The sequence below is a fragment of the Apium graveolens genome, chromosome 5, assembly GCF_009905375.1.
Source record: "Apium graveolens cultivar Ventura chromosome 5, ASM990537v1, whole genome shotgun sequence".
Lineage (NCBI taxonomy): Eukaryota > Viridiplantae > Streptophyta > Magnoliopsida > Apiales > Apiaceae > Apium > Apium graveolens.
In genome coordinates, this window is record NC_133651.1 from 633438 (window position 1) to 660214 (window position 26777).

Below are 26777 nucleotides of genomic sequence, written 5' to 3' on the forward strand. Positions count from 1 at the left end.
CCCTTATTAATATAAAAATAACTCTTAACATTTAATTTGATCGAAAAGAAAAATATGATTTAGTAATATGATTTGATTGTACAATGATATTTAAATAATTAATAATTGAATTTATATATTTATAAAATTATATTAATATTTTAAAAAATAATCATTTGGTGTGTATAACGGGTAAAACGCTAGTCTTTTTATAACTACAAGTCTGTAACACGTAAAATTATCTAACTATATGTCCTTTTATAACTACAAATCTACAACATGTAGAGTTATCTCACTACAGAGTTTTATAAAGTTTAAATTACAAACACACACGTGTGATATACTACAACATAAAAACTTCGTCATTATTTTTTTAAAATATAATTTATAATTAGTTAAAAAATAAAAAAAGATAAATCTACTATCATTTTATTATTTTAAATATAAATTATAATTATTTTAAATAAAATTATAATTATTTTAAATAAATTATATAAATAATTTTTTATATAAATATTAATTAAACCGGTCCAGTTCCGGTCCAAACCGGACTTTTCCAGTCCGGTCGAGTCCCAATATCAGATAGAGCCGGTCCGATCCTCGGTCCTTAATTCTGAAAAAATTCAGTATTCGGTCCGGTCCAAGTCGATCTGGTCTGGTTCGGTTTTTGACCTTTGTGTGGCCTTACATATATTAATATGAGTCTCCCCGATTAATATATAATTAATAAATGTTAGGTATTTTTGAGAGTTATTTTGATATTGGACTCCATGCCCCTTGGAACAATAATTTGAAAAACACATTTATTGTAAATACATATCTTGGATTTGTCCGCCCAAACAGGCAGCCCAACAATATAGAATGAAAACAGGAGGTAGGCCCAAATGATTTCATTGCACAACCATCACAACTACTAGAACCTTCCGCTACATATTCTCTGGAGCCTTCCCCTTGTCCTCTCTCTCTCTCTCTCTTCTAAAAACCTCTCCTCACAATCTCTTCTCTTATCTTCTCATATCTCTCATTTCATTTTTAGGGTTTTAATAACTCAACAACTCAATTCTACTTCTCCCTCTATTTACATTCCAACCTAGGGTTTCAATTCAACTTATAATTTACCCCCCTAAATGGCTTCCACTGCAGCTCAAATCCACGTCCTCGGACCCAATTACACCCCCAACCCGACGCGAACCAACTCAAAATCTCCATTTTTCGGAACCTCAGTATCATTCACAACCCCCAAATCATCACTCCCGAGGCTAAGAAAATGCAGTAACAGAAGAAACCATGTGTTACGTGTCGCGGCGGAGAAAGTGGTGGGGATTGATTTGGGGACTACTAATTCAGCCGTGGGTGCTATGGAAGGTGGAAAGCCGGTGATTGTTACCAATGCGGAGGGGCAGAGAACGACACCGTCTGTGGTGGCGTATACGAAGAATGGGGATAGATTGGTGGGTCAAATTGCCAAAAGACAGGCTGTTGTTAACCCGGAGAATACCTTCTTTTCGGTTAAGAGGTTTATTGGCAGGAAAATGATTGAGGTTGATGAGGAGGCTAAGCAAGTTAGTTATAATGTCATTAGAGATGAGAATGGGAATGTTAAGCTCGATTGTCCCGCCATTGGCAAACAATTTGCTGCCGAGGAAATTTCTGCTCAGGTATATACATATATGTTATGGTGTAAATGTGATTGAGACTGTGAATTTAAACAGTTCAATTTGTTGCTTTAAATTGTTGTGAAATGTGATAGTTTGTGTGTTTGTCGTTGAGTAGGTAAGTATGTCCTACTGCGTTGTTTACAGTGACTGATATATTGGCGATAATGAATCACTGGATCACCGGATTTGCATATTATTTGATTGTTTATATTCTGAAGTTCTAGTTGGGATTTTATGCACACAGGGTCTTTCACGTGTTGTCACAAAATTGGTTTATGTGGTTGACTTGATTTGGTCTTGGAGTGATATGTTTTCTTTTTCTTGTAGTACATGTTGGTAGTTTTTGTTGTTGCTAAACATGTTCTGGGCAGTTGCTTACTATTATAAAAAATACAGATTACTGGAATTAAAAGTAGAATACACATAAAAGCTTTACATGTGGTTGAATATATATTTTGACAAAATGCCTTTTGTTATGTTTGGGTATAGGTCTTGAGAAAGCTTGTGGATGATGCGTCAAAGTTTTTGAATGAAAAAGTTTCAAAGGCTGTCGTGACAGTTCCGGCATACTTCAATGATTCCCAGCGTACAGCTACCAAGGATGCAGGTCGAATTGCCGGCTTAGAGGTTCTACGAATTATCAATGAACCTACAGCCGCGTCTTTAGCTTATGGGTTTGAAAGGAAGAACAATGAAACCATTCTTGTTTTTGACCTTGGAGGAGGAACCTTTGATGTCTCAGGTACTGAGATATGTTGACATTGTAATATTGTTTTAACATCTCTATATCTGTTACAAGGTGAAATTGATTTCTAATTTTTTTAGTAGAGTATTTATGTAGCTGTTCTGTGCCGGTGCTTTTTCATACCTTCTTCTTAACATCTTTGCACCAGCAATTGGTAGTTAACACCATATATTAAGTTGTTTTTGGTTACATCGTCGTATATAAAGCCATGATGAATTCCATGTATCCATGTTATATGGGATATGCCCCACAGCTTCTGGTATCCGTGTATTGTTCGCCACTTGAAAGCTGTGTTTCTATGTGCAAGTTCTAAAAGTCAATCTATGTTTTAAGAATTAATGATACTCTGTAGTGATATTGTGTAGACTACCTTTAATGGGTTTAATAGTCAATCAATGTTTTAAAAATTAATCGTACTCTGTGATTATATCCTGTAAACTTTCATTCCCCACGCCCCCCAGAAAGAAATGCGTTGTATGTGACTACGATATGCCGTACTTTGGATAGGGTACTCACTCGGTGTAATATACGTTCACAAGTTTGGCAGTTGTCATATTGTTAATATGTGTATCCTTGTTCTAGTTCTTGAAGTTGGTGATGGAGTGTTCGAGGTGCTTTCGACATCTGGAGATACACATCTCGGTGGTGATGACTTTGATAAGGTAATCATTTTTTTTTACGCCTCTGGATTTCTGGTTATATTGTGTTATATGACTTGGTTTGCTAATAAAGTTTCATATACATTATATGCCACAAACAGAGAATTGTTGATTGGCTTGCATTGAGTTTCAAGAATGATGAGGGCATAGATCTTTTGAAGGACAAACAAGCTCTACAGCGTCTAACTGAGACGGCCGAGAAAGCTAAGATGGAGCTGTCGACTTTGACTCAGGCAAATATTAGGTAATCAACATGTAGTGTCTGGAGCTCTAAATAACAGTATTTACAGTATGTGCTTTATTTTGGTTGTTTCCTATTGAATTTATCTGCTATGGTTTTGGTTCCTCCCAGCTTGCCTTTCATAACTGCCACTGCAGATGGTCCCAAGCACATAGAAACTACTCTAACTAGGGCAAAGTTTGAGGAACTCTGTTCAGATCTCCTCGATAGGTACTTTAACTCTTTGTATTAGTTGTAATTGTCTGCAAGTCATTTATCTAAATTTTCTCATGTTTTAATTCCCTAGACTTAAAACCCCTGTTCAAAATTCCTTGAGGGATGCAAAACTATCTATCAGTGATATAGATGAAGTGATCCTTGTTGGTGGTTCCACTCGTATTCCTGCTGTCCAGGGAGTAGTGAAATCTTTAACTGGAAAGGACCCAAATGTTACTGTCAATCCTGATGAGGTGGTTGCTCTAGGAGCTGCAGTACAGGTTAAATCTACTTCCCTTTGTTGTATTATAACTCTGGGGAAATTGCAGCAGTTTGATCTAATTAATATGATCTGCTCGATTGTAGGCTGGGGTGTTGGCTGGGGATGTCAGTGATATTGTTCTTTTGGATGTGACACCTCTTTCTATTGGGCTTGAAACTCTTGGTGGTGTTATGACAAAGATTATCCCGCGGAACACAACTTTGCCCACTTCAAAATCAGAGGTATTCTCGACAGCTGCTGATGGACAAACTAGTGTTGATATTAATGTCCTTCAAGGTGAAAGGGAATTTGTTAGGGACAACAAATCCCTTGGCAGCTTCCGTCTTGATGGGATCCCACCAGCTCCACGCGGAGTTCCCCAGATTGAAGTTAAATTTGACATCGATGCAAATGGTATTCTGTCTGTTACTGCTGTTGACAAGGGGTCTGGGAAGAAGCAAGATATTACCATTACAGGGGCTAGCACATTGCCCAGTGATGAGGTGTGTTGGCTTGTTTCTTATGCATTAGTTACTGAATCCATTAGCAAATCAGTCATTTTGTTGGAGTAAAGTGTGTAACCCAATCAATTTTAGTGGCTTCCAAATTTTTGGTAAATATGTTAGGCAACAAAGTTTGTTTAGTTGACAATAAATGAGTCTTATAACAGAAATTTTGCCTATGAAAAACAGGTTGAGAGAATGGTCTCAGAAGCTGAGCGGTTTGCCAAGGAAGACAAGGAAAAGAGAGATGCAATAGACACGAAGAACCAGGCTGATTCTGTTGTGTACCAAACAGAGAAGCAGCTGAAGGAGCTTGGTGAAAAGGTTCCTGTAGAAGTGAAAGAAAAGGTCGAAGCAAAACTTGAGGAACTAAAAAAGGCTATTACAGAAGGTGTGACTCAGGTGATTAAGGACACCATGGCTGCCTTGAACCAGGAGGTCATGCAGCTAGGCCAGTCCCTCTACAACCAACCTGGTGCTACACCTGGTGCTGGTGCTGGTCCTGCAGCTGGGGGAGCAGATGGTCCATCAGAAGCATCGAACAAGGGACCGGAAGGAGATGTTATTGATGCAGATTTCACAGACAGCAACTGATAAGCCAAACATAGTAAGCGTTTTTGGTCATGGCTGCTTCTTCTATACGTGTTAAAGCTTCTCATTCTTAGCCCTCGCACCCCTTTATAAGGGATAAATGACATTTTTTTCTGGAACTGAATTAGTACTGGGGTTTACTAGTGTCTTATAACATGTGATTTTTTGGTTGTATAGAAAGGTCCTAATTAGCAAAGTAGGTTATCTGATAGGTTAATATTTGTATCAGTAAGCTGAGTTAAAATTGTTAATACATGCTATTGTGGTTCCTCTCCGGTTAAATGGTTGTCCAAAAATGGCTTCATTTTGGCTTAAACCTACATCCTGTTCGACTAAGTGTGCAATTACAGTCTCTGGTCGTGCAGGTAACAAAAGCACAAGTTTGTGAGGGCACCGAGCCACCAACATTAATTTTTCAGTTTCATTACATGCGTTGAAGATATCAATTAGGTCTTGCTCAATGATTGTTTCACCAATCTTACGAATGTAGAGGGTTCTGATATTCTCATTGTCTTTAGATTATAATGAAGGCATTTCATCTGCCTTGTTCTGTAGCTTTATTGCTACCTAATCACTGACCTTGAATTTACAATTCCAAACAGATTTAGAGAAATGCATATAGAACAATGCATTTCTGAAAATTTATCAGTTTTTAATTTTTTTTATTCAGAACTAATTAAACAGGGTGTAATATTATAAGATGATGTGCAGGAAAGCTAAAATAGAATGGATTTGTGATGTATACAGGATAGCTAATATTACAACGGATTTCAGAGTTAAGTCTAAATTTTGCTATCTACTCTGTCATCATAGAAACACAGGGATAAGCACATAGCATGACAACTAATCCTGAGGCAAAGATATAACAAATCTGTTGAAATTGAGCAAAAATTTAGAATTCTGAGTAGTATATTAGAGACGGAGAATATACACATTAGAGACGGAGAATATACTGATAAGCTCACGAAGCTTCTAACCTACAATTTGCAACATTCAGACATAATCTCAGCTAGTCGGGTTTAGAAATTCAGGTAATCGGGTTTAGAAATTCATGGGCTTGCATTACAGTCCTTTTAAGTTGCATAGGAAAAAGCTTGTTACAAAATGTATATATGTCCAACAGCCAACCCTGAGATTCGCGTGATCTTAGTCGAAATCAGTTTATGGGATCATATTATACATATATCATGGAATTTTATACATTTATATAAAAGAGTTGGAAACTTTGGGGTCCTATTTGCGTGGCCTTAGTTTTAGTCTTGCCTATAATCAGGGTTACCCTTGACACCAAATGCGATTTTTACAAAAGGGGCACTGTATTAGCGTTATGACGCCATCTCCATCCGGTAAGAAGAAGACCGGAGTTTGAAATTTGAATCTAATTCCATGAGATGTGTGTGCAATGCAAATGATCACAAGTGAAAGAATACAGTACATTCTTAGCCAAAAAAAACTACATGCTACAACTTTAATTTGGGTGAAATGAAATTCATGATGTGAGTTGTGAGTTGTGAGCTGTTGAAATTAAAGACACTTTTTTTCTTGAGCAAAGTGTGGATTGGAAGTGAAATGGTAACATGAAAGGAGGCAGTAAGAAATGATTAATAACAGAAGAAATGTCAGGGATACTGCCTAGTTATGTTAAGACAGTTGCTGCAGAGATAGACTTTGGGCTCCTTTTCCATCATAAATAACAGCACATTTCTGTTGCTTGCTTTCATTTTCATTCCAAACCACCCAGAATCAGACAAAAGCTTCTCCAGAGAAACAAAGAAACCAACTCTTTTGTTCTATAAAAGTAAACTCATGAATCTCATTTCTGTTTTTGTGTATGTATCCATGTACCTTTGCCCTACTTTTCCATCATTGTTTCACTACTGAAATGATTAGTCATTTACTATTACAACTGGATATGTAACTACTAAATATGTAGCTGAAAGATACTATTACTGTTACTTGTCATTTACCCTTTCTCCTCTGTCGTTCACAGTTCACAGCACAACCTACTTTTAAAATTATTATGTGTTATAATAAACTGAAAGCTCATGTGAATCAAAGGACAAAAATAACAGCTTTGAACCTATTCATCAAGAACATGCTCTGCCATATATATTCATTTAGGTTTCTGAAATTGCCATGCAGAGAAGCACCATCATTTCTCTTAATTTTCTTTTTTTAATCTTTAACAGCCACAGTTCAACTGTAAAAGTTTCTTGTTTCTACTTTTTTAAACCTCTCTTTTATTTTATCTACAGTTAGTCTTTAGATATACATGTCTAGTGTCTACTATTTGCATAACATTTGCATTTACTTTATATGTGTGTGTGGTAATTCACTTGCATGCTTACTTCTAGAATAATTCACTTAGGAACCTAAGACTGAGCAAAAAACCGAAACTGAACCAAATTTGTATCAAAACATTTGGGTCACTGCTGCAGTTTTGTCACAAATTTGGATCAGTTGGTAATTTTAAATTTGATTTTTTGGATTACAACGACCGGAGATGGCCTTAGACTCGTTTCTAGTTAAATATTCATCAACGAGTCACTAACCTGCCTCCCTTAAAAACAACTTGCCAAGTCTTCTGAGTTCTTTGCTCCCTGGCATTGGCTATTATCAACAAACCAAAGTATAATTTTGTTTGAACTAAATATTTTTTTGTTTCATTTCTATTTTATTTGGCTTTATAACGGAAATCATATAAATTAAACTAGGGGTTTTAAAACCAAACCTAATGGTTTAGTTGAGATTGCGGTTTTCAATTTTTAAAATCCAGGATATGATATTGGTTCTAGTTTTATCCAAAAACATATCCAGACCGGATCAGACTCTACTTCCAATTTTATCCAGACAAACAGGACCTCCTACTTGAATCTATATATACATTTATTACTTAGTATACTTAATTAATTTGAATTTCTTAGTTGTAATATTTTTTTCGTATATTAAATTAAAATTCTGAAAGGGAAAGTGGAGATATCAAGATAAGTACTGCAGTAGGTGCTACTCTACTTTCCATAGGTGTCATAAGATGGGCTTATTCTTTCCCTGAGTAATAACAATTTACAATACAGTAGAAGTGTAGAACAATTAAGTGGCCTATCCTATGATTCATAAACAGCAGCAATTTCACATCACAGAACAGAACAAATACAGATAACACAAAATCTTAAGCTCTTTCTATAAAGTGCTAGTAGATTTTAAAAATCTGTTGTATATATAAAAAAAAATTAAATGTTAATGTAAAAATATAGCTGTATCATGCATGACAGATGGCTCTGGTACTGCTGATCATCATGCAGTTGAAACTTAAAAAAGGAATCAATTTAATTTTCTTCTTTTGATCATAAGAAGAATCTGTCCCTTTGGTGTTGGAAGAAAATTTTGCTTTCTATTGAAGCTATCCCTGTCCTGATATATTCTTCTTGTTTCTCTTATATAGATAAAAATGTGACTTTTCTTCAAAGTAAAGAATCAAATCCCCCCCTCTTCTTTCAAGATTCCTCATTTCTTCATGAGATAAATAAAAGATCTTTTTTCAAATCTTATATTAACTGCATACCAGATTTTTTTAATAGATATGAAAGAAAAGAGAAAGCACTTTACAAACACAAAAATAGTTAAACATGAAACACAGATTCTGCAACTTCAAGAAGTCTGAAAACTACTACATCATATCTACTGATGTCTTGCACATTTGTTTTGCACCTACCTAATGGCTGCACATCACTAGTTCAATTTTTTTGGTTAATTTTTCTACCTATGACTGCACATGTCCAATAGCTTTTTCCTGCCTTCAACTATTTCATCAAAGAAATCATCAATTTGCACAACAATGTTCTCAGCTCCACATTGCAAAACCTCAAAGCAATTCTTCATGTTCTTGACCTTTTCACTGATATCATCAAATACAGCTGTTTGATTGAACTCCATACTTGTCCCCATCTCAGCTTTCAGCTCTTCCATGGCATTTTTTGCCATCAAGAACTCATAAAGAAGCACTCCTGGCCTCTGTCCTTGCAGTTCATCCATTGTTGATTTCAAACTTTGGTGCAGTCTTGATGCAGAAACCATGAACTCTGAACTGTAAACCATGTGTCCATTATACTGTCCTTCATTTGATAAGCTAGTTTCAGGGCAAAAATACACCAGCCCACCAAGTAGAATCATTAGAAGCAATGAGTTAATATTTCTCAGTAGAAACAGCACTCCCCTAAAACCACTATAACCATTGAACTTGGATTCTATCAATAAATTTTCATCGAATTTTAACGATAATGGTTGGATTCTTGTTTCGATTAGGCTCCTATTATCCTCCTCCAAGCCCACAATCTCCCTTTGACAGCCCGAAATTGCTCGAAAAATCTGCAAAAATCACAAAACAAGAACATTAGTAGAGAAAACAAATATTTGTATGGTATACATTACAATCTTGATGACTCTATTAACTAAAACTACTAATCGAAAAACCTGGCGGGAAAGTTGAGCATTTAAATTTTGCTGATCATGAAGAGTAGAAGCAATGTTAGAAGCAGTTGCATAGTAGTGTTCCATGCCAGAGACAGCTGATTTGAGTACATGGCAAACTTCCCAAAGCCTGGAAGTTTCATCCATGTACTCATCAAGCCACTTATCACCTAATGGAAGATGAAGTTTCCTAACCAAAATGCAAAGCTGGGAATGAAAAGATTGAAGAGAAGAAAGAACATGTTGAAGGAACTGAATTGACATGAAGTTATGAGAGTGAAAAGAGTGATCAAGATTGTTAAGGCCTTGAGTGATCAAGTTGTAGAAACCACTGACAGAGGAATTAGAATGATTCATCATATGGGAAAGAGAAGAAACTAATGGAGAGGGGAAGGAAAGGTGATGGAGATTGATGGCTATATATTTAAAATGAAAGGAGAGGAGAGCTATAAGGTTTGTTCTTTGTTGTGTATGGTGAAAAGAATTAGTGGTTGGATGTAATTATGGATGTTTCTAATAGAGTGGAGGAGATGATTGGGAATCTTCCATTATCATTGTTTATTGGGCAGAATTGTACAGAAAGGCAACAAGTAAAGTTCATGGGCTGTGTTACTTGTGTACATTATCTGTGACTGTGTGTGTTTTGTATGGGTTTGAGAGATTTCAACTGGAATAGGAAAAAGGAACTTGGGAGTTACAATAGTTGGCAAATGGCAAGGGAGCTATATCATATCTCAAAAAAATAGAGTACCTATCATTCTTCATTAATATCAGAGCAATTTGAATTTAAACAGGTCATACAAAACTTGTTCTTAACTATCCTAACATTGGATTCTACTATTCTAGCATATACCTCGTGTTCTTTTGGTAACAAGAGGTCGATGGTCCAAGACTCAGTAGAGACAAATCTCTGAGATGGAGGTCGATGGTCAAAGACTCAATAGAGACAAATCTCCGAGATGGGGTAGACGTTTTATTAGGATAATAATATAAGATATTGGAAGTGATCTTTCTCTACAAACTTAAGGTTTTAGAGTGACCGCGAGTTTAGAATAAAACTACATTACATAATTGTGTACTATAACTTAGATTTAAATAAAACAATGCTAAAAAGTACTATTGTTGAAACTGAAATAGCAGTGCTTAGTTTACATTTTTAGCAATATTAAGACTAAAATAGTTATAGTACTGAGTAGAGGCTGAGGGGATTACAGTCCCCATTATGCACTTACAGAGTCCCCATATATATTTCATGATGATTAAAGAGAGAAATTACAATCTATGCATCTCTTTTTTTGTCTGCTACTAGATTGCATTTCTTGGGTTCTAAAGGTTTGACCACTTGACTAAGATTCTTGGTCCCATTCTTCCATTTTGATTTGGTTTAGTTTGGAAGAGAGTGCTGTTTGTGTTTGGCTTCTTCAACTTTACTCTCTCTCAATGTAATTGTTGTGTTGGAAACTTCATGGTACACCATTACTCTAAATTATACTATTGTAGTAATCTCTTTTGTCTACTCACCTAAAGCAGTTTAATGATGAACCCTCCTTGTGTCAAAATTATTATGAGATTCTCCTCCTTTTTAAGGCCCCCTCATCCTGTTTTTGGTCAATTTATTATTAAATTATCACTTTCACCTTGTATACTTAAACTAAACTTGAATATTTAAGTATAATCTTAGATTATTCTCTGTACATGAACTTAAACATTCATAGGGAATGAGCACGGTTAAATAACTCAAGAGGGTAAGAGTCTTATCACTTGTCGTTCCAGATTTTAAATTCAGTCTCGCTCCTCCGAGATTTGTCGAAACATATACCAACTTGTAAGCTTTGTTATAGAAATCGGCCGATTTTTCAAAAATCGTCGATAAATCGTTCAAAAATCGGTCAAAAATATTGATCCGATTTGACGATTTCCGATAAATCGCCGATAAATCATCCGTTTTTTTAAAAATCATCTGATAAATCATAAATCGGTACCTCAACCGAATAATTCCGATTTACGAAATGTGTAACACTAATGCAAGGCATGCTAATTATTCAAAACAAACATTCATGAAGAATAAAAAAAAGTGAAGAAAGGTTTGACACACATATAAATTGATAGTATGATCTAAACCAGAAAAATTAGATAAGATACACAGTTTTCTTTTCTGCTTTACAGGGAGTGTTCATTAAAATTTGACAGAAATAGGAGATTAGGAATGATGATGAAATTGTAGATGGGATTGATTGGTCCCATCAAAAGATGGCCAAAAATCTTCATTTGAAATCTGCAACTAAGAGCTGTGTGTGATGATTGTTCTTCTTTGTTTACATAAATATAGTTTGGCCACTATTCCATTAAACCCTCGAAACCTGTATAAATTCTTCATCAACCATAACATTCTTTTTGAAGACTGCATATTGTGTTGGAGGCAATAACAATTGTCTACTTGCATTATGTTTGGTCCCCAGATTTACCCACTATATCATTCTATTGGGAATTTTCTCTAACATTTTAAGCTTTTAGATAACCTGATTACTCAACATGGTATCAGAGTTCGGTTTAAGGAGAGAATCCTATTGGATCTTCCTCAAACACCTTAAAATTTTAGATGAATACCCCGATAGGATCAAAATTTAAGATTAAGACCGAACGTGATAACATAGTTCATGTCATAATATCACTTATCTTTTACTGTCCCATGTTCTGATTTATATTCTCGCTGAGCCCAAAATTCTTTGAATGAATACAAATTTATAAGACATATCTAATAAGTAAACATATATAAATTTAACCTTAATGACCTTTTAAACCTTAAAATTTGCATCAATATACCAATCAGCCCCTTTAATTCATTACCGTACCTTTTTGCCTCTCAGGTCCTGAAAGCGTAACTTTTTACCCTTAGACCGGCTGGTTTTCACCCGCTTTTTTTCCCGGTTCAAGGGTTAAAAAATATATTTTGGATACTCGAATCCTGAAAAAGTACGCTTTTAAACTTCAGATTTTATGAGTGCAGGTGCAAATTTTGAGGCCGAAAAGGTCATGGAACCATAAATTTATAATTTATGTCACCAAATTATACCTACAAGGAAAAGAAAAAAGAGTTTGTAACTTTAGTTTGAAGGCCCAAAGTTTACTTTTAATGAACTGCATAGACTACAAAGTGAAATAGGAGGTGACATTTGCAGAAAGAGTGTCTCCAGCTAAGTGAAATACAAAGACATGCATGACACTACTATTATTATATTCTCTCTTATTAGTAGATATAATTTGCTGTACATGAAATCATGAAAGGAGAAGAGATACAATGATCACCTCTCTGTGTTTGCTGTGTTCTGTCATATACTCATCTCATATGTGAAGATGTAATTAATCAAACCATCAATTAAATCCAACTTAGAAGAAGGATCAGCAAACACATTGCTGAAACACTCACTAACAATCATGCACATATCCTTGTCGAACTACTCGAAGAAGGATCATCAACACATGGTCAATTGGTGATGTATAATTGTGATTACGCTTTTAATAAAGATTATGTGCCTAATAATATTGTTGGTCGAAAATCGCACGGAGATGTAATAGATGATGTAATAGTTGTTGCATTATAATTATATTGTCTTTTCAAATTATACTTATTATTATCGGGAAAGCTTGTTTAATCGTTAATCGGGTAATGACCCTTATTATCACAAATTTGGGCATAAAAGGCCCAAATTTTTGTTGCGTTTTATTTCCAAATTCAAAAACGCAAACTTTTCTTGCGTGTTTAACGACTAGACTGATGTGATTGGTTTTTAAATTCAAAAAAGAAAACGCAAAATTTTGATATGTTAAGTCACTAACACATTGCAAAAATGCGTTTATCTAAAAAAAATTGCAGCCCCAATTGGCTGATCCATTAAGCAACTAGCTGAATTATCAACTTTTGAATTAACGCAAATTTTTTTGGCATTTCAGAGTTACAGTAAAGATCATTTTTATGATATGTGATATTTGGATCATTTACTCATAAATTGTAATTACTTGTCTCTCTCTTCTTTCAATGTAAATTTAAGCATAATTTTTCAAAATTATTCTTAGATTTGTTATTTCCAAGATTTGACTTTCTAAAATTAGCATCTATTCACTTTTTTCAATACATTTAATGAGGTATTTTATTGAAAATGTTATCCAACTAACCATTTTTTTAATATATTTTTTTTTCTAAAAGACACATGTAAAATGGGACGGAGGGAGTAAAATAAAGAGTCTTTTTTCTCATTAATCAGTACTGATTTCCTCATATTAATGTTGAATATGACCGTAAAAGGATTATTGGTCTCTTATCGTATGATAGATTCTCCTTCTTCGATATTTTTTATATAAAGTTTAAACATCTCATTCTCTATGCTCACTTGATAGCAGTTAGAGCATCTCCAAGGCTATTAGCTATATTCATTAGTTAAAATAGTATAAAATATGTATTATGTAAAATTTGTTGAACCTGTAAGCAATTATACTTTAGTGGTATTAGCTAAAATAATTAGTTATATTTGAAAAAAGTTTTATTGTTATTTTCAAATTTCAACAATTATATTAATGATTGTTTTTAACATATATAGTTGTGAAGAAATTATTATTAATAATTAATTATTTTTTAGTAAATACAAGTGAAACTAAAATATTAAATTAATTAAAACTTATTTAAGGATATTATTCTTATAATATAAACACCAGAATAATTAGTTAAAAATATTATGTTTATTTATTATAAAATATTTAACTAATTTTATCATTATATTAGTTATTTAATAATTTTAAAACTATAAAATATATATTAAAATTATTATATAGGTATTTAATGAAATTTGGTTAACAATGAAATTTTTTACAGTTTTTCATAAAAAAAATTCACACTTCACATTACATATAATTAAAATAATATATATATGTGTGTGATGAACAAGTATATATATCTAAATACCCTAGGTTAAAGGGGGAAAATTCTTCATTTCAGAGAGAAATAAAGTTGGGATAGAGTTTTTTGAGAGGGAAATGACGTGGAGTGAATTTAGATGATGGTGTTTCAATCAACAAATATGGCATACTTGTTTATCGGCATCTAAAAATATACCTAACAGGTATCTCCATTGGAGTTGTGTTTTTTTACATATCATCTATATTTTTTAAATTATAGATGTCACATCTGGCATACTTGTTTATCGGCATCTAAAAATATACCTAACAGGTGTCTCCATTGGAGTTGTGTTTTTTTACATATCATCCATATTTTTTAAATTATAGATGTCACGTAGGTTTTATTGCTAACAGGTGCATCCAGTTGAAGATTCTCTTAGTAAGATACCAAGACAAATTTTTTGTAAAAAATTACACACTTTTATTATGCTTTCTCCTCAATTTGAGAAGTGATTTTTATGTTTAACTTTTCTCCCTAGTCATTTTAAACCTAAAAATTAAACCAATATATCGATACACAATATAGAACATTCATTCAATTATGCGTTGATTAAATATATGCATAGTTTCGGGCAATGGCCTTTTATATCACAATTTGGGGAGAAAAGACCCAAAATCTCACTTGAGTTACAATAAGGCCCTTTATATCATTTAAAAACGCATTTTTTATATGCATTTTAAAAAACGTAATTTTATCTTGCATTTCCATTAAATTTAAAAATATTTATTTTGAGGAAAAAAAATAAAAAAACAATTATTTCTAAAAACGCGTGATAAGAATGCGGTATACTTGTAAACGTGAATTTCAAATGCGTTCCTTCCTCTTCTACACATGTTTATAATGCGTTATTTGGAAAAGTTTTATAAGCCTAACTGCAAAGCCCAATTAGAAAACAGAGGTTTTTAAAGAAATGATAAACGCAAGATTTAGTAGTGTTATTGAGTGATAGTAAAGGATATTTTGCTGAGTTGTGATATTTTGGATCATTTGTTCTCAAATTGTGAAATTTAGGGCCATTATTCAAAGTTAAGAAAAATAAAATATATATTCTTCAAATATAAGAAACTATTTAGACCCAATAATATTACAATTTTAGATTTTTCTCTAATAGGTAGATTAACAATTTTAGAATTTTCCGTCACAAATTTTGCAGAGGCTTCTACTCGGTTCAGTATTTCTTTCAGTAAAGTTTTAGATAATATTGTGACATCTGACCGCCTGATTTTGATGTCCTGGTTAGTTATCTTACTAATTCGTGTAGGCGGATTAGGTGTATACGGTGCATGTGATTTTAGTTTAGTTGCATTTGTTATATCTCCAATAGAATAGTCTATTGATTTGCAAAATCATATATTGCGAAAATGGGATGAGATTCCCATTAGAAAACGATTTGGTTCTTCAAAAGACTCTTTTTAGCTTATACTCATAGATATATACTTGACAAAGTTAAAAACTAAAGGGTCTGTCCCCCAATATTAATGTACTATTTATTGGTGTTTGTAAAAAATTATATATTGTGTTTGATTTTTCAGAGCGACAAACAGTAATATTTAAGTGCATGACTTTCTACTAGCTACTCCTACTCCTGTATAAGGTTTAGGACAATGTATGCCACTATTCGAGTATTAGATGATTTTACACTAAGACTTGTGATCCCCTTATTTTTACAAGAGGGTGCACATTATCTTTTATACTTATCTCACAAGAATATATTTGAAGAATATGCTGTTCACCGTAAAAAATAATCAGATTTTAAGTATCGTCATGACATGACATGATCAGAGATATGTTGTATGATATTGTTTGAAAAGTAGGGATTTCAACAAAGAAGGCGCTCCAGTAAAATTTCTTACCCCTCCGGGGGATACAGCTGTAATGTAGGAAAACATATTAATCAAACAGTCTCCGCTCAACAATTTTGATAATGGGTATTTATAGTTGGTCATACGGCAAGGTGAAGTAAAAGTTGGATAAATTTTTAGATAGACTGATATTTTGGTATAAACCTGAAATGCAGAAAAACACATTTGTATTGATTTTATCGGAATTTCTCCACTCAACGATTTTGATAATTGGGTATTTATAGTTGGTCATACGACAAAGTTGAAGTAAAGGTTCACAAATATGATCAGGTGTGTAAGCATAATCAAAACAGTTTTATACTATTTGCTTTTGATACATTTGGATTTTTGTATTTGATGTATTTGAATTTCTAAGAAAAATACAGAAATTCATGAACAAGAACGTAATGACAATAGAGTCGGCTGAATACGTGTTTCGATAATTAGGTTTTGCGATTTAACGAGATCTCGACACTAACAAGATCTGATGGTTCACCTTGTTACCCGTTCAGCTTGGCACATTTGTAACGTGATTATTTTTTTATTAGTTATAAAAATTAATATCACTGTCAAAAAACAATTTATGAATTTCCACAAATAGTTACTCATAAGACCTCACATAGTCTCCATTTCCGAAAATTATATACAGGCTATTTATCAAGTCCGGTGAAGAAATTAGGCAATTTTTACATAACGAAGACCGGCAACATTAAACTCTCAAGACTTCAGTTTTCTTTGTAATTCATTCTCGTCAACGACAAACAACAAGGTACTGCAATTCAATTTATAATTAAAAGTCCCATGAATTCATGTGCTGCTTCATTTCTACTACTGTTGTAATTTTACTTGTACAGTTCTGATATTATAGCACTAGTTATACTTAATTCTCTGTTTCACTTGTAAAGTTTGCAACTTTATTGTAAATTATAACCAATTCAATAGTTCAGATGACACTGCTAGTTTAGAATGGTGGATTATATACTGGGTTTTGTCTTTTTTGCTAAATTGTCAAGTGGGTATTTTTGTTTGATTTGGATAAGTAGAGTTTGAGTACTGAGCTTAAAGGGAAAGATTTTTTGGTTGAGGATGGAAAGGTGAGAGCTTTCTTCGATTTTATTATCTGTCTTTAGTTGGGTTTTTTGATTGTTTGTTTAGATGGAAATGCATCAAATTCCCACATGATCCTTTTGAGGTTTGTTATTTTTGTGAATTTTGAGGCTGTGGATAAACATTATTAGTTCGATTTAGGCGTGGCAATCCCGGATTTTGGACCGTGTTTATAAACAAGTTGATTTCGCGGCTTTGTGATACTTAGTAAGATTAAGATTTAATGATGTGGTAAGAATGCATATTAATGCTTAAAGGAATAAAATTTTATTAAACTGAGGTTTTTCGTGTCGTGTCATTTTTAAGTTTTGTCTTTGGCATAATGGTGACAATCGAGTCGGGTTCTTGTTTGTATCAAACATTGTCACTTGTATTTCAGTTTTCTGTTCTGAATTAGATTAGAGTTCTAGATGATATGCAAGCAGGAATAGCGATCTAAATCTTTAGTTTCACATTTGTGTTTTTTTTGTATATATTTTGTCAATATCTACTTCTGGTATCATTTTTTATGAAGTTATCACTAAGTAGGTCTGCAATTAGTCATAAATGAAATATATATTTACCTTTTAACTTGGTATTTGTTAATGTTGCATGGGTAATGTTTTCTTTCTTACCTTTATAGTTGATCAAACCCGTAAATATGTGATCTTAAAATGTTTTAATCTCAAAATTTTCAGGACCAGGCCAGATGCAAGCTTTAGTACTAGGATTTCAGCCGTCTAGGGTCTTGAATCTCAAGGCAATGCATGACACTAGTGTTTCTTCTGTAACAAGTGAATCCTCTAAGCAAAGAATACCTCATGTTTTGAGTGTTGCGGGCTCTGATTCAGGAGCTGGTGCCGGAATCCAAGCTGACCTTAAAACTTGTGCTGCTCGCGGAGTGTATTGTTCCACAGTAATTACTGCTGTCACTGCACAGAACACTGTTGGGGTTCAGGTCAGATTGCATAATTGATAATTTTAGTTTTGATTTTCAGATATCGAAGTTAGCGTATTGGCATTTAATCTTAGTTCGGACAACTCTTACTTTATGATTAGGGTGTGAACATTGTGCCAGAGAGATTTGTTTCGGAGCAATTGAAATCTGTTCTGTCGGACATGCATGTCACCGTTGTAAGTCAATACTATATTCTTTGTAGTTCAATATCATCATGTCTGGTAAATGCTTACATTTATTTTAGGTGTTTATTGCTTATGAACATATATAATATATTCGGATTGCAATAATCCTCTGACCTGTTACTTCGGTAAAAGGATATCAACTGCTAAACCTATCCTTGATATAATCTAAACTTTCCCAAAATCTTAAACAAATTAATTTGGAATTAGCGCTTGTTTTAAATTTTCTTTTTCTTTTTTCCTTTTCAAATTTACTTTTTGGACCCTGTCAGACTTTGCATCATGATTATTTGGTATCTCTAATAGGTAAAAACAGGCATGCTACCCACAGTAGGCATAGTGAAAGTGCTCTATGACATTTTGAAGCAATTTCCAGTTCAAGGTATGTAGAGATTTGCTTTTCTTGTTACAGTTTTTTGTACAGAGCTAATTTTAGCTGAATATATGAAGGCAGCTCTAGTGGTCGACCCGGTCATGGTATCAACTAGCGGGGATGTGCTGGCTGGTCCTTCTATTCTTGATATATTTCGGTAAGAGAGCTCCTGCTAAAAGATAGTTTTACATGGATACAAAAAGTATCAGTTATCTTACATAAAAAGAAACCCAATTTATGGTTTTGTCTATCTGTTTATACTGTATACAACAGCCCATTGGGTGTATATGCCTTCTCTTGTGACATGTTCCCATTTACTATTTGTTTGATCTTGTGTTTGCTTTTGTACTTATTGTGCTTCTGAGACGCGCTCAAGGGAAAAAATATTATGTTTAAAGATTTTTGCCCATATGAAAACTAGTCTAATATTGGATTTATGGAACATAGATTGTTTTTATAAAAGAACAACCAAAAATCATGTAGGGCCTTATAGTTGATTGACTTTTCTTTTCTAAATTACTCCTCCAAATGAGTAGCAGCTATGTTACTCGGACTCGGCTAGAAGTGTCCGACACGGACACGTGTCCAAGTATCGGACTCGGAAATATTTTGGAAAATATGCATGTTTTTGGCTTAAAATAAGTGTCCGAGTCCGAGTGTCCATGTCCAAGTGTCGAGTGTCCGACACGGGTACTCGAAGGTAAAATGAAGAGTCCGAGTAACATAGAGTAGCAGTGTAATAAATGGTAACAAACTAGGGCATTCTTATATTCAAGTTCCAAGATATAACTTGTCTTGGCAAGCCTCACCTAAAAAATAAAATGGTATCCTGTCATGATCATGATCGTAACGAGTTTCTGCTTTTACTTTTTTCATAATCCCAACATTACTCTACTGGTGCTTAAACAATGCAGAGGATTGTGCAGTGAGATTGAATCTTTTCCTTGCAATAAACTGATTCAGTAATTTGGAATCCGAATAAAGTTTATTTAATTGAGTTGTGGTGAATTATTTGGTCCGCTATGAACTGTAAAGGTGCTTTATTGTCCTTGTATCCTTTTTATTAAAAGATAGATGAACCAAAATCATTTGCTATTAAGAAAAAATGCTAATAAACTTTTCTTATTTTGCGGGCACTTCTGTTTGTGTTTCTCAATTGGGATCAGTAAGAGTTATCTTGTAATGCATTAAATTGTAGTGTCTTTTTCTTGTCACAAATCACAATCACAATTGAATAAAAATTGTGACTTGTTAGTAATCGTATATATTCATGGTTTCTGGTATATGTTTACAGTGAACAGCTTCTTCCTATGGCTGACATAGTAACTCCTAATCTCAAAGAAGCTTCTGCTTTACTTGGTGGCATAAAACTGCAAACAGTTTTGGACATGCGTGCTGCTGCAAAGTCCATACATGAAATGGGTCCAAGGTTAGGTTTTGCCATTGGGACTTCTCTTTGAATATCACATGCTTTAAGCATCCAAAAATGTTCAAATTCAGTATTTAGATTAGATGAAATACACTTTGCAAGTACCTGGAAACAATTTCTGCGAGTTAAATTGTGTGTATGTAATTTTTTACTCTACAGCTTATTAAAAGATTTATAATTATAACTTGTATGCAATATATTATAAATTAAATATATTTAATTCAACATTTATTCTTAATCAATATATATTAATCAAACATTTACATTGTTAACTAATATGACGTCTAAAGATTTCAAGCCTTTAATTGCAAATTTAGGACTTCTATTATAAATATGCCTACTTAAAAAAATCAGGACACTTAGGGTGTGTCCACTTTGGGAGAATGGAATGGGGAAGGAATAGAATGAAAATTACAAGCAAAATATATGAAGAAAGAGAGTATGTATGAGAGCATAGTGAATGAAAATGAGTGAGTAAAAATTTTCCATGATGAATATTGTATGGAAAATGATGAGGAAGGAGAATGAATCATTCCCTCCAAAACACATGGGTTAGAAGTTTAGTTTAAATTGTTTGGAAAAGAATGAAGGAAAGAATGAAAATTATAAATACTTCATCCAATTTCCCCAAAAAAATAGTACAAATTTAATTCCATTCTCTCCCCATTCCATTCCATCCAAGTGAACACAACCTTAATGCATATATATGATTTTATTTTAATAATTTTAAGACAAAGAATGATTAAGTTGGAAAAATGCCGAGCCAGGAATTTGGCTCAGGGAGCAAATTTTTTGGCTCACCCTGAGTCAAGTTCCCGGCTCCGCCACTGGTAGTGAGTATTGTAACTTGATTCGTATCACCAAAATCAAATTTTAGAGCAGGACAAGGGAACTTAGTTACTTAAAATTATGTACAGGGATTGTATTGAGACTATTGCTTTTGTTATATTTTAGAATGATAATATTTAAGAATTCAAGTGTCATGTACTATAGAGCAGCCTGTAAGAACTACAAGGCCAAGCACAGCAGTATTGCCAAGAGAAAATTTTACCACAATCATGAATTTGTGTCTGCAATAAATAATTTCCACAGGAAAATTATATGTGCATCCTTGTAAATATTCCATCCAATTCTGTCTTGTTTTTAAAGAACATATGTGTGCCTCGTGCATATCCCTACTATCTAAAAGGCGGTGTTACTGATAAATTGCTGATTCTCCTCTAGAAATGTTCTTGTTAAAGGTGGTGATCTCCCGGCAGCATCAGATGCTATAGATATTTTCTTTGATGGTGTGTAATATACTCTCTCCTGCTTTGATTATTAAAACATGATCATGTCAGTTTAATGTGATTTCTGCTCTTGCTCACATGCTCGTCTAATTGGCTCATTTAGGAGTGGAGTTCTGCGAGCTGCGGTCCGTACGGATACAAACTCAAAATAGTCATGGAACCGGTTGCAGTTTGGCTTCATGTATAGCAGCTGAGCTAGCAAAAGGTTCCCAGATGTTACCAGCTGTTAGGGTAATTAATTTTCTATATCTAAAGCAAGGGCGAAAATAGAGTTAATTGATATACGAATTACTGGTTCATGTAAAGATAACTGAACATTAGTCAAGTGCGTGTTTGGTCTTGCTATATATACATATTGCATAAAGTTGTTTATGACCTGTCAATTCAATTGAAGAGAAGAAAGACTTACACAGTCACATAGATCAACCCACTTTTTCGTTTTATAATTAAAAGAATAGGAGCTCCTACCATATTTGAACTTGGTTTGAGCTAAACAATTTCAGTAGATATGAAAGAAGATAGAAGTATCATTTTTTTCCTATAGAGACAATTAAGGCAACTCAGTTCCGTAACATATAATCTTAGATACTGATTTGCACTCTGCAGTTTCTTTATAGTTGTTACAGTGTTTTGCACTTCATTTGAGCTTCGCTGGTCATAGTTCATGTACAAATATTTTTTTGCTGGCCATGAAACTGGCAGGTTTCAAAACACTATGTTGAAACTGCATTGGATTATAGCAAAGATATACATATCGGGAATGGGCTTCAAGGTCCTTTTGACCACCTATGCAAGCTTAAAAGAAATCAGAGTTCAAGAAGACTACAGAGATTCGATCCGGATGATCTCCTTTTGTATGCCGTGACAGACTCAAAGATGAATAATAAATGGGGCCGCTCAATCACAGATGCTGTTAAAGCTGCCATAGAGGGTGGTGCCACCATAATACAGCTGAGGTCTCTGTGGCCTCTAATTCTTATTTCTATCCTTAATTACATAATTAGTATTTCTCCACCCCCTTTATCCTATCTGTAACAGTTCGTATTAGCTTCAGGGAACATTAAAATGAAAATCCTGCTTTTATCAAGTTATATCAAATTCCATCCTTAGAACCTAAGTTGCCTCATTCTTGAGATTGCCTGCTACTGTATGATCATCCGGGTTTATATAATGCTTCATTTGATATTTGCAGGGAGAAGGACACTGAGACTAGCAACTTTGTGGAAGAAGCTAAAAAATGCCTGGAAGTTTGCCGTTCACACGGTGTACGTATGTTGATAAATGACCGAATTGATATAGCCCTTGCTTGTGATGCAGATGGCGTGCATGTAGGCCAGTCTGATATGCCTGCACACGTGGCTCGCTCTCTACTTGGGCCTGAAAAGATCATAGGCGTGTCTTGCAAAACGCCAGAACAAGCTCATCAGGCCTGGATTGACGGTGCTGATTACCTAGGTAGTGGCGGTGTGTACTCCACGAATACAAAAGCAAATAATTCAACCATCGGTTTAGACGGCCTTAAATCTGTATGCTTAGCATCGAAGTTACCAGTTGTTGCCATCGGAGGCATCGATCTTTCAAATGCTCGATCAGTGGCGGAAATAGGTTTGGAAAATTTAAAAGGAGTTGCAGTCGTATCAGCACTGTTCGACAGGGAATGCATCACGTCCGAGGCACGAAAGTTGCACACACTGGTATTACAGACCATGAAGACGGCCTCAGTAGTTCCCTGATCAGAAATGCCGGAACAAATTTTTCTCTGCAAATCGAGCATTTTGATATGAATGTTGTATCATATGGCAAATTTTTGTAATGTGTATTGTGTTTGTGTTTTGGAGAACGCCATTTAACTTGTTTTTATGTTAAGAAAATAATCTTTTATATTTACCAATTCCTTGGTTAAAGCCTAAATTGCTTTTTTTTTAAAAAAAAAATCTCTACCTGTACTAATCTAAGATTAAGACCTGCAATAATCACCATCACAATCATCACAACAATACATGTGGTCTCATTAATGTGTGCAACCCATTTTGTTTTAGATCTGAATATACCTCAAAAGCTTAGTAATGTAGTATTAATCAATTTTTTCGAGTTTTCGACGAATTATTATAAAAGAGCGCAATGAAAATAACAAGTGCTTGATTGCTTATTTCTTGTCGTTTCACGTTCGGGGTTCGATCCTCGCTCACTTCCGAAATTTATTAGACATATACTCATTCTAAGACATATAAGTAAAATTAGTCAAAAAGATATTTATAAATAAAATAAATTTAAAAATAAATACGGCACATTATTGCAATCTTTTTCATTTTAGGGCAATATACAAACAAATACTAATAGACACGCGTATAAAATTGAAAAATTGTCGGAACAAATTGTAGATACGTACATTATACACACACATTTTCAATCTCTCTCTCTCTCAAATGTTTACTCTACTGTTCTCTGTGTGCGACTACTTGTTCTCACTCTTCAAATCTACCCTTATTTCTCTTCCACCGACATACATATAATTAATATATACTTACACAACTCCGTTACTTATAATTATTATTACTCTCCTCCCACGATCTTCTTGATTTTTCATCACTTAAATCTCGCTCAAATCTCTCTCGTTCTTTCCAATTTCACTTCTTTTAGCTCAATTCCACTTCTTTTGCAAAACCCATCTGTAAAATCTCAATCTTTACACTTAATTTACATAAAGTTTCAATCTTTACATATAATTTGCATAAAGATTTGATCTTTATGTGGTGATTATATATAAAGTTTTGATCTTGACTGTGTTTGGTGAAGATGGTGTTGGAGAGGTGTTTCGGACAGCGTCGGAGCCGACAGTTTCATCGGATCCTGCGAAATGGGAAGCTGACGTTGTTGTGTTTGGTCTTGACTGTTGTTGTCCTACGTGGCAATCTCGGCGCCGGCAAATTTGGGACGCCGGAGCAAGATTTGATGGAGATTCGAGAGACTTTTTCGCATTATAGGAAACGCGCGGAGCCAAGGCGCGTGCTTGAAGAAGTGTCAGCTGAAGAAGAAAAGGTGAGTAATAATTATGCTGAGTTTGATATTAATAAATTGTTTGTTGATGAAGAAAGTGAAGAAAAAAAAGATCCAAACTTGGAATATAGTTTAGGGCCTAAGATCTCTGATTGGGATGAACAAAGAGGGGAGTGGTTGAAGAAAAATCCTAACTTTCCTAATTTTGTGCAACCTAATAAGCCTAGGGTGTTGTTAGTAACTGGGTCAGCTCCGAAACCTTGCGAAAACCCGGTTGGGGATCATTATTTGTTGAAGGCTATAAAGAATAAGGTTGATTATTGTAGGTTACATGGGATTGAGGTTTTTTATAATATGGCTTTGTTGGATGCTGAAATGGCTGGGTTTTGGGCTAAGCTTCCGTTGATTCGGAAACTTTTGTTGTCCCATCCTGAAGTTGAGTTCTTGTGGTGGATGGATAGTGATGCTATGTTTACGGATATGGTCTTTGAGATACCGTGGAAGAGGTATGAGGATAGGAATTTGGTGATGCACGGATGGAATGAGATGGTTTATGATGAGAAGAATTGGATTGGGTTGAATACGGGGAGTTTTTTGTTGAGGAATTGTCAGTGGTCTTTGGATATGTTGGATGCTTGGGCTCCGATGGGGCCTAAAGGGAAGATAAGGGATGAGGCGGGGAAGATTTTGACTAGGGAGCTTAAGGGTAGGCCGGTTTTCGAAGCTGATGATCAGTCTGCCATGGTGTATTTGTTGGTGTCGCAGAGGGATAAGTGGGCCGAGAAGGTGTATCTCGAGAATCATTACTATTTGCACGGGTATTGGGGAATTTTGGTGGATCATTATGAGGAGTATATTAAGAATTACCATCCTGGTTTTGGTGATCATAGGTGGCCGCTGGTGACTCATTTTGTGGGTTGCAAGCCTTGCGGGAAATTTGGGGATTACCCAGTTGAGAGGTGCTTGAAGCAGATGGACAGGGCATTTAATTTTGGGGATAATCAGATTCTGCAGATGTATGGGTTTACACATAAGTCACTTGCTAGTCGTAGAGTCAAGAGAACACGAAATGAAACTAGCACTCCTCTTGAGGACAAGGATGATCTTGGATTACTTCACCCTGCCTTTAAAGCTGTGAAGGTATCATCAGCTTGAAGTGACAAACCTAAGGAACCCGCTAAGATTAAGATTAATGCCCTTTTACAATTTATTTGTGTACCTTCCACTTGTGGTACTCTTTACTTATCTTCTTATCACACGTTGTCACTTGTAATAGCTTCAGCTTACTGTATCCTTAGTTTATTTCAATCTCTTCCTTACTTGGCCTTCGTAGTTATATTTTTATTGAATGTGAAAAGTACAGTTGATATTCCCTTTTTAATCTTTAAGTTTGCTGGTTGGATGCAAACCACCATTTTTTATTTATATCATTTGGAAGGTTACAGTTTCTGACATGGATTTCTTACTGGATATAGCTTATCTGTTATGGTGACTCTTTTGAGATTTATTATCACTTATCTTTCTTTTTCCTTTGTAAATCTCTATTATCTAGTCTTGGTTTATGTAAAAGAAAATAATAAGTTCACTCTGGTCCATGTAAATTTTAATATATATATATATATATATATATATATATATATATATATGACAACCATTTTTATATCTCATGAAATTGGAATATCTGACTGAGTCTTTACATGAGCCAATAGAACTTCAGGTTCGGCAATAGAAGACAAGCAACACCAAATTGGTTCTTACTAACACCCTTGCCTAAATGCATTTCATGATATCACTTGTTCAAACTTTCATGTAATTAGTAGGTGGAATGGATCTAAGAATTGAAATTAACTTACATGTAGTGCCTTATTTTTAGTACATTGGCAAGTCCAAAAGACCATCCCTACTTTGACTTTTTTGATGTCGTATGCTGTCACATATTTGATGAACTGTCATCATGCCATTGGCAAAAAGATATTGTTTCCCTTTTGTACAGAAACAGAGAGTCTCTTGTGGAGGGATTTGATCACTTAGGATACGTGCAAATGTTGGAGATTAAATTTGGTAGATAGCATCATGCATGATGTTCACAAAAAAAGGAAGCGGAACGAAGAAGTCTACATATAATTCGTGTGAAGGCTGAAAGGTGTGTAAAAATGTACTGTTTCTGTTTTGTTAGTTTGTTTGGCAATCCAGTCTAAGTTTCACTTTATGCTCTGCCCTTATTGTCCTGAAAGTTTAACCATATTATGCTTTTAAGGAAACTACTAGTGTCTGAATCTGAATCGTGACTGGTGAATATATAATAATTATGTTGTTATTACTACTAGGTGCTTATTGTACCTGCTTCCTATTTAAGTTCCTGACACGGCAA

General features: G+C 34.4%; 4 protein-coding genes across 4 annotated transcripts; 3 read left to right on the plus strand and 1 right to left on the minus strand.

The window, feature by feature from the left end:
• The first annotated feature begins 931 nt into the window (after positions 1 to 931).
• On the plus strand, positions 932 to 5115 carry LOC141661785 (stromal 70 kDa heat shock-related protein, chloroplastic-like). Its single transcript, XM_074468789.1, has 8 exons — positions 932 to 1637; positions 2127 to 2379; positions 2965 to 3044; positions 3143 to 3285; positions 3394 to 3492; positions 3569 to 3758; positions 3844 to 4242; positions 4432 to 5115. The coding sequence occupies exons 1-8, from the start codon at positions 1107 to 1109 to the stop codon at positions 4834 to 4836; spliced, it is 2100 nt and encodes a 699-aa protein (XP_074324890.1). The 5' UTR covers positions 932 to 1106; the 3' UTR covers positions 4837 to 5115.
• Positions 5116 to 8383: 3268 nt separating this feature from the next.
• Positions 8384 to 10359, minus strand: LOC141661369 (uncharacterized). The gene is made up of 2 exons (XM_074468368.1): positions 9304 to 10359; positions 8384 to 9198 (listed from the first exon to the last, which is right to left on the minus strand). The coding sequence occupies exons 1-2, from the start codon at positions 9658 to 9660 to the stop codon at positions 8590 to 8592; spliced, it is 966 nt and encodes a 321-aa protein (XP_074324469.1). The 5' UTR covers positions 9661 to 10359; the 3' UTR covers positions 8384 to 8589.
• Positions 10360 to 16705: 6346 nt separating this feature from the next.
• On the plus strand, positions 16706 to 23296 carry LOC141661786 (thiamine biosynthetic bifunctional enzyme TH1, chloroplastic-like). The gene is made up of 10 exons (XM_074468790.1): positions 16706 to 16861; positions 17877 to 18136; positions 18238 to 18312; positions 18625 to 18700; positions 18773 to 18848; positions 19986 to 20120; positions 21345 to 21409; positions 21513 to 21640; positions 22112 to 22365; positions 22602 to 23296. The coding sequence occupies exons 2-10, from the start codon at positions 17888 to 17890 to the stop codon at positions 23140 to 23142; spliced, it is 1599 nt and encodes a 532-aa protein (XP_074324891.1). The 5' UTR covers positions 16706 to 16861; positions 17877 to 17887; the 3' UTR covers positions 23143 to 23296.
• Positions 23297 to 23807: 511 nt separating this feature from the next.
• LOC141661787 (xyloglucan 6-xylosyltransferase 2-like) lies at positions 23808 to 25787 on the plus strand. The gene has a single exon (XM_074468791.1). It carries the CDS (start codon positions 24206 to 24208, stop codon positions 25559 to 25561), a length of 1356 nt encoding a protein of 451 aa, XP_074324892.1. The 5' UTR covers positions 23808 to 24205; the 3' UTR covers positions 25562 to 25787.
• Positions 25788 to 26777: the final 990 nt, after the last annotated feature.